The sequence below is a fragment of the Prunus avium genome, chromosome 5 (genome assembly GCF_965620075.1).
Source record: "Prunus avium chromosome 5, drPruAviu1.hap1.1, whole genome shotgun sequence".
NCBI classification, from domain to species: Eukaryota; Viridiplantae; Streptophyta; class Magnoliopsida; order Rosales; family Rosaceae; genus Prunus; species Prunus avium.
The window spans coordinates 15,805,611-15,825,360 of record NC_142288.1 but is presented as its reverse complement, the minus strand read 5'-3'; the positions used below and the strand labels follow the sequence as shown (position 1 = coordinate 15,825,360).

Below are 19,750 nucleotides of genomic sequence, written 5' to 3'. Positions count from 1 at the left end.
CAAATATAGATTAGGGATAGAAATTGTAATAATTATGTGTTTATCACCAAACAACAAGCTTACGTGCATTAACAAGATACTCATCAAGCACCATGAGTGTTTGGCCAAACAGACTTGATATGCAGGTATGGGAGGTGCTATTGGTTTCCATTTCAACGACAATGAGGAAGACGATCTGTAATGGTGCGTTTGGATGAGGGAAATAAACTTGGGATTTTGACAAAAGTCGGAATTTCTAACTTGACATGAACCAATTCCCGTGTTTGGATAAAAAAAACATAGAAATTTAGAAATTCCGCGTGGGAAAAAACATGGAATTTGGAGATCATAAATCCCAACTTTAAATTCCATCTAAAAGTCGTCATTTCTAAAATCCCAAGAGAGATTGAGTTTTTAAAAAGATAACTTTACAAATAAAGATTAAGTTCCGTGTTTTAAATCCGTCACCCAAACAAGAAACTTTACAAATTCTAGAACATTAATTTCCGTCATTTTAAATTCCGTCAGTTATGAAATCCTTTGTATTTTTAAATTTCCTCATCCAAACGCACCATTACAGATCTGTCACCCAAAATTCAATATATTTTAATTTTCAGAAAAGGCTACCTGGGCTAGAGCCCATGGTAGCCCTTAACTTGGTTTCGCCAGTGTGTTCAACTCGAAACAAATTTATAGTCGGTGGAAAGGCCCAAGAATATTGAAACTATTAATGCAAAACTTTCATCCTTGATGGGGAATCAGGCCCGGCCCTGAGCAGGGGCAAACAGTGCGATCGCCCTGGGCCCAAAATTTAGAGGGGCCCAAATTTTTTTTTTTATAGTAAGTATTATATTAGATTATTATAACTATTAACCCTAAACCAACGATGGTCTGTTCCACTCCTCAAAAAGAAGAACGCTTTTGTGCATCTGTTCCACTCCTCTAGGTCGCTTTTCCTTCTTCTTCTTCTTCATCTTGGAAATATCAAATTTGTTTCTGTGGAGAGGGATTTCTCGAAGGGGGTTTCTCAAATTCCAGGTTATGTTGTTTTTTGTTTATTCTTTGAAGTATTAAAATTGCATTGGCTTTCCTTGTATATTGTTTATGTTTTCAAGTAACAATGTTCTCTAAGAAACACTCATCTGGAAGTCAAAAAAGAAAAAGAAAAAGACAGAGAGAAGAATTAACTCAATCTCAAAAGGGAGCTCTGGATAAATTTTTTCAAAACAAAACAAATAGTTCACTTGATAACTCAACTGAAGATTTAGTCAATGAATCTGAGCAGCAAAATCATGTTGAAGAATTTGTAGGAATTGATAATGATTTAGTCAATGAATCTGAACAACAAAATCATGTGGAAGAATTAGTAGGAACTGAGAATGATTTTAATGCACAGGTAGGTGACTTAGGTGAAGATGAACATGTTGAGAATGAAGATTTTGATCATCTTTGTAATAATGAAGACACTGAACCTGAGGGTGTAGAACCAAGTTTTCCTTTAAACATTTTTTATCCTAGAATTTGGGATAATCTAGATGAAAAAATGAGAGCTTTACTTGTGGAAAAAGGTCCTGCAAGAGATAATAATATCAAATTTCCCAAGGATGAAAGTTTTAGACATTTTTCCTCAACTTATTACTTGAGAAAGTTACCAAATGGGGAGACTCATGATAGAAAATGGCTAGTATACTCAAAGGAATTGGATAAGGTATTTTGTTTTTGTTGTAAGTTGTTTAAGACAACCCAAAACCATTTTCTAAGGATGCAAAAGGATTTCAAATAGATTGATGTTGTTTTGCTTAGGCTATTCAGCATGTAGAGAATTTTTCTTTTGGCTGGTTGCTTGTTGCTGGATGAAAAAGAACTTATTGAATTGTTATAAGTATTTATCTTGTTTATATATTATAACTTTTTATTCTAAATTTTAATATATTGAAGTTTGAATCGATACAATTTATTTGGCTTGAATGTTAAATTTTTAGTTAATTTGAATAGGTTAGATCTTGGTTGAAAAATAAGAGTGAGTTCATCACTAAGTTTAAGTATATATAGGGGCCTAATTTTTACTTTTGCCCTGGGCCCTTAAAAATTCAGGACCGGCACTGCGTGGAATACTGTCAACAAATTCACAATAGTTAACAAATTCACAATAGTTTCCGAAATTATGATTGAAATCACATGGGATTATCATATCAAATATTTCAACGAAGATAGTACATTTTTAAAAACTAATGCCATTGAATGGAGGATTTGAGTCTCACACGCCTTGAGCAGTAAACATAAGACCAAGAGGGATGTCTATACACGAAAGGCAATACGGTTGTGTTGCGTACTTGGATAAATTTTGGACCTTGGGATAGACTCCTTCGCTTAAATTGCTACTACGTACTCTCTTGTTCTTGTTTAAAATATCAGTAAATTTTGGTGCCTATATGGTTAACTATTACTAATCCTGAATTACTGCAATTATCATGCTATTTTGCCTAAATAAGGGTTTGAGCTTAATTACGATATGATCTTGCTTGCTTGCTGCAATATCATCTTCCTTTTTTTTTTTTTTAATCAATGGGTATCCATGTGTAGATGACGGGGATTTGGATTTTACCTTTCTTTAATATTGGGATTAAAGATAGTAGAAACACTAAAAAAGACTTCACTCTTGAAAAAACAATAAATCCCACATTGGAGAAGTATAATACTTGTGAAGTACTTAATATTGTTATAACTCCTAAAATTTTGATTGCCGAGCCTAGTAACGTGGGCTTGTGATCCAATGTGGACGTAATAAAGGTGGAATGTGAATTTGGTCTTATCAGGTAGAAAACCTACAGCCCAGTTCCCTAAGTTCAGCCCATTATTTAATTGCACTACTTAGTGGCCTAGCCACAAAAGTAGCTTTCTGCAAAGATGCTAGTGCCCATGAATTTGTGGTGACCTGTGTTGGTGGCTTATTTGTGGAAAGGCAGTTTGGCTTATTAGAGCAGCTGAGCCCGCCCACTACGAACTTACTGGGGCAGGCCGAGGTGGTCCACTCTTGACCTCTGACCGCCACCTTTTAACAAGTTTTCTTTTTAACTTGAATTTTAATCATTTTTATTTATTTAACTTACCCTTTTTTTTTTTATGGCATTAAAATTTAATTTGTGTAACATCAAGCTAGTGTCATCCATTAATTCAAGATCGGAGGAAGGGAGTTGAATGCAAATACATCCTCTGATATCAAATTCAAATCATGTTACCTCTCTCAGGGTCTTATAAGCAGACACATATTGAAAAGAACATTAGCCACAACTTCTTCAAGGTCTTATATTCTATCTTCTCCCAAGACACAACAAGAAGAAATGGCTTTCCACATCCGCTCCAACAGCTTCCCCTCAAGGCCACACCCGTTCAAGAAGTCGATGAACATTTGTGTGGATTGAGATCCTTCTGAGGCCACCTCCACCCTCCTCGTCAATCAGAGACACAAACTAAGTGGCCTCCAAGACTTGCACGATTGTGTTGATAGGTTGCTTCAGTTGCCCCTCACTCAAGACTTGGCCCTTAATTAATTAGAAATTGACTAATGGGCTATTAGATAACTCACCTAGGCTCTTGGATGTTTGCTGCCGTGTCAATTAAGCCCTGTTGCAAACCCAGGAATGTGCACAAGAACTTCAATCAATCCTACGAAGAAGGCGGGGAGGGAGGTGAGAAACTGGAGTCACAAGTGAGGTTAACAATACTTGACCTTTGGATGAACCTTAAGGCTAGGGCTTCCTTCTGTTGGAAGGAAAAACAGGATACAATTTGGCGTGTTCCCCTTGGTATAATCATCCTTTTAACCAATGCGGAAGGAAGATTGTTTTGTAATTAATATAGAGTCTTTTCTCCTTCTATCTTTAAAAAACAGTAATCCCACATTGGAAAAACATAACCCTTGTTAACTACTTATATTGTTAACTCCTAAAATTTTGATTGCCGAGCCTAGTAACCTGGGCTTGTGACCCAACGAGGGGGCATTAAAGGTGGAATGTGGGAAGGTCTTGTTAAGACGCGACTAACAAGTCCAGTGCCGGTGTTTCCCCTATGGTTATAGTAGGCTTCTACAAAGATGCTCCCAAGTTGTCGGCTAATCTCAGTTGGCTGGTTGGCAGCATTGTGGAAAGGCAGTTGACTTATCAGAGCAGCTGTGGCAGACATAACGGCATCTGATCTCACTCTGGGCCGACTGAGACCCGCTCTTGACTTGACCAATGACCACCACCTTTTTACCTCCCTCCTCCCACAACCCACGACTAAAATAATTTTTTTTAGAAAGTCAGTGTTTGACCCGAAACAAATTTGTAGAGGCCGCTCTTGACTTGACCAATGACCACCACCTTTTTACCTCCCTCCTCCCACAACCCACGACTAAAATAATTTTTTTTTAGAAAGTCAGTGTTTGACCCGAAACAAATTTGTAGAGGCCAAAAACATTTAAACTATTAATGCAAAAGTTTCATCCTCACGTGGGATAATCTCAAAAAATTCAAAGGAGTTTTTGAAATTATGATTGAGATCACATGGGATTTTTGCAAGCAAATCAAATATCTCAAGGGAGATGAATAATCAACAACTAATGTCTAATAGCATTCAAAGGAGTATTTGACTACATGCTTTGAGCAGTAAACATTATACCAAGAAGAATGTCTAAACTCGGCCATACGGTTGTGATGTATATATACTTGCATGAAGCATACACAATAAATTCTCCAAAGGCCTTTAATTCTATACAAGAAAATTACTGAACTGCTCGTAATAGAGTTTTATTCCTTTTCCTCTTCTCTCTTGAAAAAACCGTAGATCCCACATTGGAAAAATATAATAAGTGCTATGTACTTAATATTGTTAACTCCTAAAACTTTGCTCGTCGAGCTTAGTAATGTGAGCTTGTAACACAAGCTGCCAAGTGTTATTCTTCTCTATCATTTCCAACTCAGCTTCCATTGCCTTTCTCCATGACTCATCTAGATCAGCCTCATCAAAATTCTCAGGTTCCACAATGCACATATTGCATTGAGCCATAATGTCATTAATACTTCTCCATTTCTTTGGTGTATGATCCATAGCTTGAGAACTTCCACCAATGCTTTCATCCTGCAAAGTAGTAACTTCATCTATTTGTGTTTGTGTATCCAAGCTTTGACTTGGTTCATCTTGTAATGTGGTTTCTTCATCTATTTGTGTTTGTGTATCCAAGCTTTGGCTTGGTTCATCATGTAATGTGGTTTCTTCATCTATTTGTCGTGGTGTATCCAAGTTTAAACTTTGAGCACAGTCTTGGTTTTCAGTAGGCACACAAACTATCATTTCTCCTTCTCTAGCATTCTCCCATTTCCATAAACCATTTTCATCAAATTGCACATCTCTGGACAGAATAACCTTCCTAGTACTTGGATCAAACAGCCTATATCCCTTTTCACAGAGACCATAGCCTACAAAAATACACTTGTGACTGTTTTCTTCAAGCTTATGCCTCAAAGCTGAAGGAATAAGCACATGACAAGGAGATCCAAATATTTTTAAGTGTGCAATTCCTGGTTTTCTGCCAGTATAGGCTTCGAATGGTGTTACCTTCTTGAGAGCCTTGGTGGGACATCTATTCAGCAAATAAACTGCAGTATTTACAGCTTCTGCCCAAAATTCATAAAGTATACCTTTCTCATGCAACATGGATTTGGCCATTTCCACCACTGTTCTGTTCTTCCTCTCAGCTACTCCATTTTGCTGAGGGGAGTATGCCACTGTTAACTGCCTTTGAATGCCAGATTCTTCACAGAACCTGTTAAATTCTCCAGATAAAAACTCTCCACCCCTGTCACTTCTCAAGCTTTTTATCTTGAACCCACTTTGCAGCTCAGTCATAGCCTTGAATTTTCTAAAACACTCCAATGCACTTGACTTGTTTCTAATGAAATACACCCATGACATTCTAGTGCAATCATCTGTAAAAAGCAGAAAATACTTGTTTCCAGATAATGATTCTGTTTTCATTGGTCCACAGATATCTGTGTGAACCAATTCCAAAGGACTTGTTGCTCTCCAACTGGATTCCAAAGGAAAAGAGTCTCTGTGCTGCTTTCCTTGCATACAACCATCACAAACTACTGAAATCTGCTCCAAATGAGGTAAGCCATGAACCATGCCTTGATTTTCAAGCATTTTTATGCTCCTTTCATTTAAGTGTCCCAACCTCTTGTGCCATGTCTGCAAGCAGTGTGAAACACTTGTTCTCAAAGCCATATCCCTTGCAGGCATCATTGTAAGTGGAAAACATCTGTTGTTTGTCATTTGCACCCTCACAATCAGATTTTCCAGTGACTGATCATCATAGACATTCACCATATTTCCTCCAAACACAAGATGGTATCCATGCTCCATCATTTGCCCAACACTAAGCAAGTTTTCTTCAAGACCAGGTACAAGCATTACTTCATGAATGTGTTTCTTACCCAACTTGGTTTTGATCACCAGAGTTCCTTTTCCAGCAACTGGAACTACTTCTCCAGTTCCCATCTTCACCTTAGAGGTCAAATCCCTTTGAATATTCACTAAGAGTCCCTCATCTCCTGTCATGTGGTTACTACAACCACTGTCAATATACCAAGAGTGATTTACCTTCACATCAGTTGCAGCATTACACACATAAAACAAAGCACCAGTTTCTTCCATTTCATTTGCATAATTCACCTTATGTGCATTCTTATTTCCATTGCAGTCTCGGATCATGTGTCCAAATTTTCCACATCCATGGCATTTAGGCTTGCCTTCAAACCAACATTTGCCATAATGTAGCTTATCACAATGCTTACAAGCTGCTTTGTTTCCATCATTAGGCTTCCAACTTTTCTGAAAACTCTGATTTCCAGAAAAACTTTCATTCTTAGACTTCTTTTCTTCAATATTCAGACTAGCAAAGGCCCTCTCTGAAGAGTTCTCAGTGTGCCTATCCAATTTGAGCTCAAAGCTCTTCAAGGAGGCAACCACCTCTTGAACTCCCAGAGTTTCAAGGTCCTTAGAGTGTTCTATCACAGAGCATATAGAATCATATGATTTTGGCAAACTAAACAACAGTTTCTGCACAACTCTCTCCCTAGATAATTCCTCACCATAACTCTTCATTTGATTCAACATATCAAACAATCTAACAAGGTAGACAGATAGAGATTCACTATCCTTCGTGCGAGTATATTCAAATTCCCTACGCAACCCTTGCAATTTTACATTTCTTACCTGTTTATCTCCTCTGAATTCCAGCTTCAGAATATCCCAGGCACCCTTTGAGGTCTCCTCATTCACAATCCTGGGGAATAACTGATCTGAAACTGCACTTTGGATCAATCCAAGTGCACGAGCATCCTTCATCAGAATCTGAGCCATCATAGACTTCTCAGTGTCCACAGCCTCCTCTTTCTCCTTCTTCAGATCTTAGTCATTGAACCCATTCTCGACCAGATCCCACAGACCATGCGATTTCAGAATAGTCTTCATCCTAATACTCCAGAATTCGTAGTTTTCTCCATTGAAAACTGGTGTTCGAAGCTCAGCTGCTCCCGATCCTGCCATATTAGACACCTAGATTCAAGAACTCGCCACTTTGATCTTCGAATCAGCTCAACAATAGCTTGGATCGAGCTTGATTTACTGTTCACAGATCACGCCCAGCTTAAACAATCGAACCTGGCTCTGAGGCCATGATAGAATTCATAGTTTCTGTAACTTATATTTTGTATTTTGGATCTGTTTGGGAGAAAGGAAAACAAACTTAGATGAGAAAAGAGAGAGAACGTTGCTCTGATTTTTGAAACTGAAGAGTGTGTACTGTTCATTCTATTTCACTAAGCAAATATATCTGTTGAGGAGAGAGAGAAGAGAGATTCTTCTCTAACTGCCTTTACACAAGATTTGATCCTAGCCGTTAAAACTATCATCCTATGAGATGATTACATCTGTCACAATCTAACACAACACTTGAGAAGCCACTTGGACTATGATCCAACGACCCATATTACAACCAGCAGAAATAGCATTTAAACTAAAAGAATAAAATTCAAACTAAGAAAAAAGCTTTGGCGCCAAGGACTTCAGCTCAAAGGGTTATACATCAACACTTGGTCTATTTGCAAGAGACGATGAATTAACTCTGACTCTAAGTAAACTTAGAGGAGTATCGAAAAGTATCATTGTCAAGAGCAAAAAGGTTTTGGTTCAATAGGGACAGTCTAGCGAGCCATGATGGAGCCCTACAATGACAAGAGGTTTGACCGATGAGTTATCACTGGCAAGACGCATAGTCGCTTGAGCCTACAATGACAATATCTATGGGAATCAATATAGCAGATAATTTTATATAATTATTCACAATTTGGTAAGACATAACATTATAATAAACTGTTTGAGAAAATTATTTTCAGGAAAAAGAAGTTGAACAGTCAAATATGGCAGTCACAATATAGACATCATGGATTTCAAGCTTTGGGCACATTATTATTTCCTGAAAATTAAAAATTTGTGTGCATTTCTTTAAACTATTTACCTTAGCAGGAATATTGTCATAGATATTGATAATCCCATCATAAAATATTTTCTGAAGTCCTGTTGGATTGATCATCACATCTGTGTATGACACACACAACAAAAATTGAAGAGGACTAACTTCAAAAGGGAAACTAATATTATAACACAAGAAAATAATTAGGGTAATGATTTTGGCACTCTCCTAGTTTAGCTTATAGAAATTCAATTTAATTCCTTTTAAAGACTCTCGGTGGACGTTCTAGAAGCAGAAACGGAGAGTATCAACATCGCTACCCAAACATAATAAGCATATATAATGACGAATGTAAGGAAAACATACCGCAATCAAGGAAGCAACTGTTGCTCTAGCAAAGATAGCCGGTGTCCTGGGAAATTATTACTACCAAGAAATTTAGGTGGTAATAAAGGGCGAGGTGATGAATGCCTTTTGATAATTTCTGATTCAAATTCAGCTTCCATGCTGGTTTTAGCCACGTTATTTTGACTTCTTGTAAGAAGATACTTTCTGAATAACCAAACACTTTGAGACATATTATTCTCTCCATCCATTGATCTTAAGTTGATGTCTCTTTGCTGGTCATCTGGGGTCCTTATAACTTTTTCAAAACCAGAACTATTTTTATTTTTGTCTTCTCCATACAGTTCTTGGTCTGTTTTCATGAAGAAGTCATTTGGTATAATTGGAGTGCTACAAGCCATGATATATATATGCTGCTCTCTCCCAACTTATTCCCAAGAAGTGAACAGAAGTCTTCAAACATATATATATATATATATATACACACCCTTGAGAAAGAAAAACAAAATTGCTGAACATCAAACCCATATAAAGGAAATGAAAATTTCATATATATATATATAGCCAAATCCCCATCATCCCATGACTAGCACAAAACTGAAATGGTATACAAGAAACCCCTTAAATATTACTCAGTGTCGAGGACAAAGATTGGTTGTTTGAAACAGAACAGGTTCAAGGTGACTTAACCTGCATGGTGTTCATTGACAGTTTTGCAGCATCCATAGGGACGTAAGTCCCTGCCAATATCTTTGTTAGTAGAGGAGTCAGGGGTACTGCCCCAAGAGTTGTGCATACCGTCATTACAATAGACAGAGGAACATCCTCTTGAGCAATTAAGGTCACCTGAAAGGCTATTTGATAAAAAGCATTGAATGGAGTTGAATAAATGGGCTAGGCGGGGGCTAGGCGGTCTAGGCAGTTATGTTTAGGGTTTAGAAAAGGGCCGCGCGGCTATACTATTTATAAAAAATAAAAATAAGAAAAAAGACCATAGTAAAGCCGTTCGGCTATACTGTTTTTTTTTTTAAAAATGCCGAGTCTATTTGTTTAAAAGAAAAAAGGAACGCATAGCGCCCAATCAAGAGGGTATAGCCGCCCGGCTATACTAGTCTTTTTTATAATAAAACAACCGAAGTATAGCCATGCGGCTATATCGAAAATCTAGTGCATTAAACATGAAAAATACATACGTACTTGTAAAATGAGTATTAAACATGGAAATGCTAAATTTTTTATACGGCTAATAACTTTGGAAAAGTAAAAACTCAAAAGGGTACAATAGAGACTCGTGTAAAGGCCTAATAGTAATGGAAAATGCTCTAAGCTATCAATAAACAAGCATATCATTATTAGAAATCAGTACTGTAGTATAAGCATATTATTCTTAGAAATCTATTTTCATGCGCGTGATTGTTTGTTCTTTTACGTAAGTTTGGCTTTTGCATATGAATTGTTGTGGAGGAGCTTTCTTGTGGTTCTCGGATCATGATGTCTTTTCTTTTGTAAATTTACAATATCATGATGTTGTAATGGGTAATTTATACGACTACAAAACAAAATTGTTGCTGTAATATCAGAGTGCTTGCTATTGTTGATCTTAAAGATCTATGCATGCATTGTGATTTGATATGTTGGAAATTTGGTGCTCATGTATTGATCAAATTACACTGGTATTAGGCTGCTGCAATTCAGTTGGAAATTAGGGGTGGGGATCGGAGAAATGCATATATGCAGATGGATGGGGAACCATGGAAGCAGCCAATGCACGAGGAGTATTCAACACTAGTTGAAAAAATGAGCCATCTTGCTGCGGTTGTTCCCTGTTGTCATTATTCTCTGGACAAGAAATATTGTTTTCTCCACCCTCATCAACAGCATTGCTCCCATCATTTGCAGGATCAAAGTCCACCATTAACTGTGGCTTTGATGAATCTAGCTGCACCATCTCTTCTCCATTAGGTAAGGCAGGCCCTGGTGGTGTTTCCGCGGAACAGGGTATACGTATACATTCAAGTCTTGAGTCAAGTCCCTTGTTTGTAGAAGCTTGAACCATTTCGACAAGCCCTTCCTCTTCAAGTATAATTCCAGAAGCAACCTTGAGACTCTGGAAATGATTCTTTATTATTGCCAATAAGGAGCCCAACAAAGTTTGTTGTTCATAACTGTCTGTGATGCTCGGGGGAAGAAAAAATTCTAGAATGTAATCATCATTTCCAGTATGAGTGCTCTGTAAGCAGATTGCAAAACAGCTGGTTAACTTAAACATGCGTGCGTAGTGTACTAAAGGGTAGTCAGTTTTGCAGAACTGGGTAATGTCTCTGCAGAAGCATGCGTTATGGGACAAAAAAGCCCTCCCAGCAACCCCTTGACCCTTTTGTAAGTGATGCTCAACACAGGCCTCTCGAAAATGCCACATAGGAGCATCGACAATGTAGAATGCCGCATCAGTTGTGGACATGCAGACCTGTTCCATGCAACTACCATCAAAGCTAGTACAGCTCTTCTTCAGGCCACCACCATAAGCCAAAACATTGCGATGCATACAAGGAACCCAGGTCTGAGCAAGCGGTAATTTGTGAGTTTCACATACCACTCTCAGTATCTCCAAGATTTCAGTCAATGCAGTTTGGCGACCTTCATTGCATATTTGAATCTGGTTACAAGAAGTGCCAAGCATATATCTGTGAGAATGGAGGAGGAGAAAATGATAGAAGAAATCCATATTTACTTCCTGGTGTTCCAAAAGAATACCAAATTAGGCACACATTGTTATTGCAGCTCACCTGCATGCTTGTATGATCCAATATATCTGAACTTTTCAGACTTACTGCCTTCAGGAGAAATGAAATTTTTTCACTGACAAACCTCTTCATGTTTGAAGCTCACTCATATAACCGTATTAGTATTCAAATGAAAACAAAAGCCATCAATTTAAATTTTTTCCATAAACTTTTTATTTTTTAGATGGTTGACTTCAAATTCTAAGAATATTCAGACCAGATAGAATTAAACAAAGATTAATGAACAAGGAGAACTCATTTCAGAGGAACCAAGGTCTCCGAATTCAATTCCTGGCCCAGCAGGAATGTAAAAATGCAACCTTTTCAGTATAACAGGGTATAGTCCCTTCAGTTGCAGAGAATTGAGAAACGAGTAAAGGAAACACCTTTTGACCCATAGCTATTTTGTTGTTTAATTCTGAGAGTACAATTTTATTGCTCAATACCAAATAAATGTTTAAAGTCAGTAAAAAAAAATCTATTTATATAAATAAATAAAAAATTAAAGGACACGACCGCCTAGCCGCCTAGGCCGATTTTTCGAACACTGCTCAGGAAAGCATTTGTTCAGCTGAGTTCTATGATTATCACAGTGAACATACAAACTTCTAAAACATTTCTGATTCAGAAAAACCAAATTCAATGGTAAGACAGAGAAAACTGATCGACCCAGAAAAGAAAAAAAAATTAAAAAAAGGACACGACCGCCTAGGCGGCCGCCTAGCAGCCTAGGCCGATTTTTCGAACACTGCCCAGGAAAGCATTTGTTCAGCTGAGTTCTATGATTATCACAGTGAACATACAAACTTCTAAACCATCTCTGATTCAGAAAAACCAAATTCAATGGTAAGACAGAGAAAACTGATCGACCCAGAAAAGAAAAGAAAAAATTTAAAAAAGGACACGACCGCCTAGCCGCCTAGGCCGATTTTTCGAACACTGCCCAGGAAAGCATTTGTTCAGCTGAGTTCTATGATTATCACAGTGAACATACAAACTTCTAAAACATTTCTGATTCAGAAAAACCAAATTCAATGGTAAGACAGAGAAAACTGATCGACCCAGAAAAGAAAAAAACAAAAGAACACAACCCAATATGAAAAACTCACAGGAACTGAATTGAGGACGGTCAGAAAGAGCTTGATCAACTTGGCCAGCGAACTTATCATCATTATCAGCATCACCACCCTATAAAGGAGGGGACTTGGGGTTAGAAGGAAAGTGAATCGGATCCAACGGCCAAAAAGCATCAAACTCCATGAGCGCAGCTTCTCTGTCGTCCAATATGTTCTTTGACTTTGGCGGAATGGCTTGAGTTTGGCTTTCCTCTTCTGACTCGACCATTTTCTGGGAAAGCAGTGATTTTTCTTTCGTTTTCCGGGAAAGTTATCTCTCCAGGAAGAACGATTTTGAGAGGAAGAGGAGGACTCAGTAATGGTAATAACCTGCAGGGTCGGTGTGATTCCATGGAATCCATTAGTTGATTTTTAAGTGTTTTTACAACTTGCAGTTGAGACCAGAGAGTGAATATAGTGGATAAAGTATTCAGGGGGATAATCATCTGTTGCAATCAACTGCCAAATAAGTCTACTACAACTTGGAACTTGTTTGTTCTCTTCTTTTATTCTTTATTTTTACTGCTTACTTAGGTGCGATGGGCAGTAATATGGCATGACATGTGTGGAATTATGAATTCATTAGAGTAGTGGCATGACATGTGTGGAATTATGAATTCATTAGAGTAGTCTGGCTATAGTTTAGACATCCATTCTTTACTAAAAATGAATTGCTAATATATCATTTATAATGTGTCGATATTATCATTTATAATGTGTCGATAATATATCATTCTATGAGAGAATCTTTCTTGCAATCTAGGATATATTGCTTTGTGTTTAAAGCAATTGTCACATAACATGGTCACATGATAAGTGTTGTGGACAAAGAAATATACTCCTTGTGAGAGCATACACAATGGGCTCCCTAAACCACCTCCTTAACTAAAATTTAGGGAGGAATTGAAAAAACCCACCTCCAACCATGCTCCCTATTCAGCTCCTAAAATAGGGGGACCTCTATGAGCTTATAAATCTGAGGAGAGAGAAAGGATTACTAGTGACTCCCTATAATTAAATGCTTCTTTATTTAATATTATTTTAAGCATTTATTTAAAGCCAATTATTTTTTATTGTTGCTTTTGTGTCTACACTTTATTCAAAATTTGAATTAAAAAAACATTAAAAACATTTGTGACTCTTTAAACTAGGGAGTATGGTTGGAGTTGAAATTTTATAGAGAGTACAAAAACTAAAATAAAAACCAAAAGAAAACTTAAAAGAAAAAAATAGAATTTTTTTTTATTTCACATTAAAAAGAAAGATAAAATAGGGGACTACATTAATTTTAAAAAAAGCCAAGTTTATATCAAGAAATGGGAAGGAAGAAAACTGGCAGAGGTAGGTTTTTTTTTTAACGAGTTGTGACCTCATTTCGCCCCTAGTTTCCTTTTATAAACGTTTATTATGACATCCGTTTTTGGCTTTCCATCTCAAGCTCCATAGCCCTATCAATCATGTTTCGTAATTTCTGAAATAGCTATCTTTGTGCGAGACAAAAAAAATTAATAATCATAAGTAATGTAGGTAATATTTTTCTAACAAAAAGAGAGAAGGAAAAGGAAGAAATAAGAAAGGGAAAGAAGAATAGAGAGAGGAGAGAAGATAGAAGAAAAAAAAGGGAAAAAATAAAAGAGATGAGAGATGAGAGAAGGAAAAGAAAGAAAAAAAAAGAGGAAGAGAAGAGAGAAGGAAAAGAATGAACAAAGAGAGATAAAGAGGAGAGAGGAGAGAGGAGAGAGGAGAGTGTAGGTAATATTTTTTTTAACAAAAATTTAGGCTGGGCAAAAGAGGAGAGACGAGAGAAAAGAGTGTGGGTAATATTTTTTAACACAAATTTCGGTCGGGCATGAGCCCAGCCTGCCATAGGCTAGAACCGCCACTGGCAGTCAGTGTGCAAATGCTTGCCAGGCTTCAAACCCCAGTCTCTAGATAAATGGAAGTTTGGGGACTTTTCTGATGGATGCACAAGAGGGCTACCATTATGTCTCAAGAACGAAACATTCTTCACTTTAAAGATGATGAAAGTGGGAAACCCAGACATACAAATTGATGTTAGCAATGAAACAGAATACAAGAACAGCTGCCTCGAGAATTGCCAGTGTATTGCTTACTCATATGCTGAAGCTGGTAAAACAAGGGGAAGGGATGCTTCTACTTCTATGTGTTGGATATGGGACTCGCCGAATCTAGATAGTCTTCAAGAAGAGTATGTTGACGGCCGAGACCTCTTTGTTCACATTTTCTTGGCTGATTTAGGTATTCTACTTCTCTATTGTCTTTCACTTCTTCCTATGTTCGTGTACACTGTAAGACCCGTGTTTTGGGGAAACAAGAACGGTGAGCAATCCCACATCGCTCGGGGAGGGAAAGGTGAAGTGCTTTAAATGTGTGGGCACTTCTCTTCCTAGCACGAGGCCTTTTGGGAGCTCACTAGCTTCAAATTCTTAGGAACTCTGAAGTTAAGCGAGTTGGGGGCCAAAGCAATCCCAGGATGGGTGACCCACTGAGAAGTTGCTCGTGAGCTCCCATAAACAAAACCGTGAGGACAAAGAGGGGGGCCCAAAGCGGACAATATCGTGCTAGGGGAGTCGGGTCGTGACAAAATGGTATCAAAGCTGGACCCCGACCGGAAGTGTGCCAGTGAGGACACTGGGCCCCAAGGGGGGTGGATTGTAAGACCCGTGTCTTGGGGAAACAAGAACGGTGAGCAATCCCACATCGCTCGAGGAGGGAAAGGTGACGTGCTTTAAATGTGTGGGCACTTCTCTTCCTAGCACGAGGCCTTTTGGGAGCTCACTGGCTTCGGATTCTTAGGAACTCCGAAGTTAAGCGAGTTGGGGGCCGGAGCAATCCCAGGATAGGTAACCCACTAGGAAGTTGCTCGTGAGCTCCCAGAAACAAAACCGTGAGGGCAGAGAAGGGGGCCCAAAGCGGACAATTTCGTGCTAGAGGAGTCGGGTCGTGACATACACAATCATATTGGCTATTATTATCTGCTAAAGCTAGCTAGTTACTGATGCAGGACGCGTAGGACCTAAATATATTAGTTTCTTAATGTATTTGTTTGTTTCCTAGATTCTCTAGTTTTCCAATTATTAGTAGGATTTCTACTTTTCCAAATTTCCATATTTCTAGTTTTAAGTTTCTTATTTTATTTGGGTTAGGATTTCTGTTTAAGTAAGTGATTTTTATCCTATTATTTCTAGGTTTTAGTTTGCTTTAAATAATCCCATGTACTTCTTTAAAATTCATATTTGAATGTTGAGTAAACCTTTTCCTAGAACTCTTTGATTTCGTCCCTTCAATCTATATTTTCTTCTCCTCGATCTTCGATATTCTTCTTACCTTTATCTCGTCTTTTCGATCTATATTTCTTCTCCTCTATCTCTTATATTCTTCCATGTTCGATTGTTTAAGCGCTTAATCTAATACCTACGGGCTATACTACATCAATTGGTATTCAGAGCCTGGTTACTCCACTGTTGTTCCTCTGCTTTGTTGCGTTTACTTGTCGCCAAGGCTCCCAACATCACCGTTGCCAATTTGGCTGCATAACTTTAGGAATTCCAGGTGAAAATTTTTGCGGATGCCACCAAGCTGGAAGATCAGGTCTCCAAATTGACGGCTGATCAAAAGACTGAATTTTTGTCCATGTCAACAGATATTGCCAAGTTACAAGCTTCCGTGAGGCTGATTGTCAACAACCTCAACTCCTGAGCCATCCTCCCCATGCGTTGTTCAATCCGATCCGTTCACACCTTCTCCATACGCTAGTCTCCTTCCCAACCCGTCTATGGATTCCAAGTTCCAAGGCCACCTGGGCCTTCCATCATCTTCTGCGGGGATGTCTATGGTTTAGCCCGAACCAACTTATGCTTTGGGATTTGCGCCTAAACCACATTATACCCAACATACGATGGGTTCTCCTTTGGTGAACACCACTATCCCTCCCCTGTAGCCCCGACCCCACGAACAGAATGTCGTCCACATAAACTTGGGTTTTGAGATCGCCCGTCATGCCAAGCCTACCGCTTCTGACTTCGATGGTTGTGGGGATCCTACTCTCTTTGTTGATTGGATATTGGCTATGGAAGATTATTTTGAATGGTATGATATGTCTGATGCACAACAGATCTAGTTCACCAAACTCAAACTGGTAGGAGCCGCAAAGCAATACTGGAAGGCTACCGAGCACCATCTTCAACAACTTGGACAAACCCCTGTGATTTTATGGGACGAGATGAAATTGAAACTTCGGGAACAATACCTTCCATCTTTTTATCTAAGACATGAAATTGAAGAACATTATTCGCATGTTGTCATTCAATAGGACCAATCCTGTAGATGTTCATGCATAGAGTGCATATAGTAAAGTAGTTATTACCTTGTCTCTTCGTTATCTTTCTTCTCCATATATAAACAGAAACGATGCATGCAAGAAAAATTCCGCTTGTAACAACTGCCACAACTATCAGTATCAGAGACACTAGCACTTTGCTTCTTGGTTGTTCTTCCATTTGCGGTTTTGGTGTCTGTTGAAGATTACCTTCTATAAGAAAGCAAGAGGAAATTCTACATGTGAATTATCATCATGTAATTAGATTATTGAAGTGAACAATCTAAAACGATATGATGCATTTATAATGAGCCAATTAAATGATTGGATTTATCAGTCAAATTCTACTTAGTTTCAGTTATTTCTATGATTTCTACTCAGACGGACAAGCATTGGTCTCAACATAAATTGATTTGCAGTAACAGGTTCATGCATCAGCGCAATTTTATGCCTAGCCTAACATGGCGTTCTCACCTTGAGTACAATTTAAGTTAAAGCAACTCCATTGATAATTGGCATTGCAAAGGCATCTGTTCTTTCTATCTCTTACTGGACTGCAAGTTAAATGTGGCCAACCCCTGCAATCTGCAGATGTTGTACAGGTTGGTTCCAACGGCAGCTCGCAACCTAACTCTAACATTAGTACCTCCGGATGAAACTTGAGAACTAAAATTGCCCAGGTGAACATTGCCCCAACTAGTCACATTGAATGGAAATGGAGGGTTCAGCTGTTGACTTTTGACTCTGTTTATAGCATCACAATTATCTACATTTTTGGCTTGGATGACGAATCTTTGTGTACTTGGGTTGATACTAATAACTCTAAAGAAGGTGCCTTTCGGTCCCACGAAGCTAACCTGGCCTGTGATGGTGCTGCAATTGAAACGAGAGTACATGGGGTCACCGCAATCCGGTCCAGTGCTTAGGGGATAAGGAATGATGGTTGTGCCACAAGGCTTGCAGTCTCTTACGGTTGATTCTGCATAAGATGTAATTTCTTGACTGTCATAATAAACTAAAACATTAGCATTAACCTCATGCTTCTGCAATCATGCTCACATGTAAAAGCTTAACATAGAATGCTTCTAGTATATAACATGGACTATTTGTGTATGTGTGTAGAGTTTGTTATTCCTACGCATGTATGACATCCCTCAACATTATTGATTGTGGTTAATTTAATCCTAACTGAGGTGCTTTAAACTCTCACTCTCTTACATCTTTTTTCAACTGTAAAGTAGTTTGGTGAAACAAACCAACAACTGCATATGTTCCATCCTAATCCAAAATTAAACATAGAAATGCAATACCTAAACCAGACAAGGCAACTTGACCAGAGAGGTTGTGGCCATCATCTCCATACTCTTCTTCAAGATTATTTAGATCCCTCAACCATGTCCAACACAAGGAAGTAGCAATATAATCCTTTCTAGTGCTGTTTACACATGCACTATATGAGAAAGCCTGACCTTGACAACTATTTAAGCACTTGTTCCTGCATTCTGTTTCATTTTCAAAAGCGATTTGTGAGTGGTTTTCCCACTTTCGTCATCTTCAAGCTCAAGAAAGTGTCCTTGCCACATATTGTTGACTCCCTTGCACATCCACCTGAAAAGTCTCCAGCTTCCCATTGCTCTGCAAATTGAGGTTTAAAACCTGGCAAATATTTGCACACCAACGACAAATTATTAATGTTACAGCTGCCAAAGTTCCCACAAGCATTAAACAAACTGCATGAATCTTTTGGCTCCTTCCATAATGAATTCCACTGCTTTGTGTGATTAATCCAGGTCAGAAACTGTACCTCCCCAATAAAACTCATCACCATTCTTATATAATCGTAGTCCAATCTTGTCATGGTTGTAAAATTATAAAATTTATTTGGACTTCTAGATCTGGCAGTACTCTTGCTGAAATTTGTTAATATATCATCTAGTGGAGGAAACATTCCGGCTGAGCTAGAAAATTTATTACCTGACTCTCCACTTTTCTAGTAAGGAATTGAATTTTTTAAGGTAACAAATTGGTCTCCTTCTTCATCTAGTTTGAATGTGAAGTTCCCGATTCCTGGGTCGTCTTGGTCTCAACATGAAGTCAATTCTAAGTTTTGATCCATCATCATCCCAGGAATGAATGTATCAGTTGGATTTTGAAAGCTCTGCCACAAAATATTATTCACTGCCAATGGATCACCTTCACCATCCCTTAACAACACCAGATTCCCAGAATCCATAAGCCTCATCATCAAATTTAAAGACTTGGATGTTTCAAGGCCTGTTGACCAATAAGACTTTCCACTAGTATTATCCAAAACTTGGAGGTTACCATCTTTGATTGCAAAAACTCAAGTACTCGTTGAATTGACGGCAACTGGTTGGTCTTCTCTGTTGGCAACCCAAACAACTGTCCTTGGACTCATATTGTGATACCAAATGCCAACATATCATCTATGAAGGCCAGAGCTTTGCGCTGATGAAGGTGTAAAAAATCCCAGTTTAAATTTTCCTCCAGCTGAAATAAGAGTTTCTGATCGAACCCCATCTGTACTTGGAGTGTAATATGTGAGTGTGTCCCTAGCAGAACAAAACGGGTGCGCAGAGCATAACAAGAGTAACAATGTAAACCATGTAATGGTGCAATTTTTTCTTGTAATCCTTCTTCTTCTTCTACAGGCCAT

General features: G+C 38.3%; 1 protein-coding gene and 1 pseudogene across 4 annotated transcripts; both read right to left on the bottom strand.

Moving 5' to 3' along the window:
* Positions 1 to 10,492: 10,492 nt before the first annotated feature.
* On the bottom strand, positions 10,493 to 13,186 carry LOC110766669 (protein NLP6-like). Of its 4 annotated transcripts, none has more exons than XM_088252880.1 (2): positions 11,623 to 13,186; positions 10,493 to 11,492 (listed from the first exon to the last, which is right to left on the bottom strand). In XM_088252880.1, exons 1-2 carry the CDS (start codon positions 11,710 to 11,712, stop codon positions 10,539 to 10,541), a joined length of 1,044 nt encoding a protein of 347 aa, XP_088109006.1. In that variant the 5' UTR covers positions 11,713 to 13,186; the 3' UTR covers positions 10,493 to 10,538. The 4 variants fall into 4 exon arrangements, with proteins under 4 accessions (XP_088109006.1, XP_088109008.1, XP_088109005.1 ...); XM_088252882.1 differs by having other exon boundaries at positions 10,493 to 11,520; positions 12,729 to 13,185; XM_088252879.1 differs by having other exon boundaries at positions 12,729 to 13,185.
* Positions 13,187 to 16,921: 3,735 nt separating this feature from the next.
* LOC110768362 (G-type lectin S-receptor-like serine/threonine-protein kinase At4g03230) lies at positions 16,922 to 19,750 on the bottom strand (annotated as a pseudogene).

Excerpts from the sequence above, each read along its gene's own strand:
- LOC110766669 (XM_088252879.1), bottom strand. The coding sequence starts at position 12,869 with ATGCTTTTTGGCCGTTGGATCCGATTCACTTTCCTTCTAACCCCAAGT. Across the intron at positions 11,493-12,728 it reads CCGTCCTCAATTCAGTTCCT|ATTCAAATATGCAATGAAGG; the intron begins GTGAGTTTTTCA and ends TCTTGTAACCAG.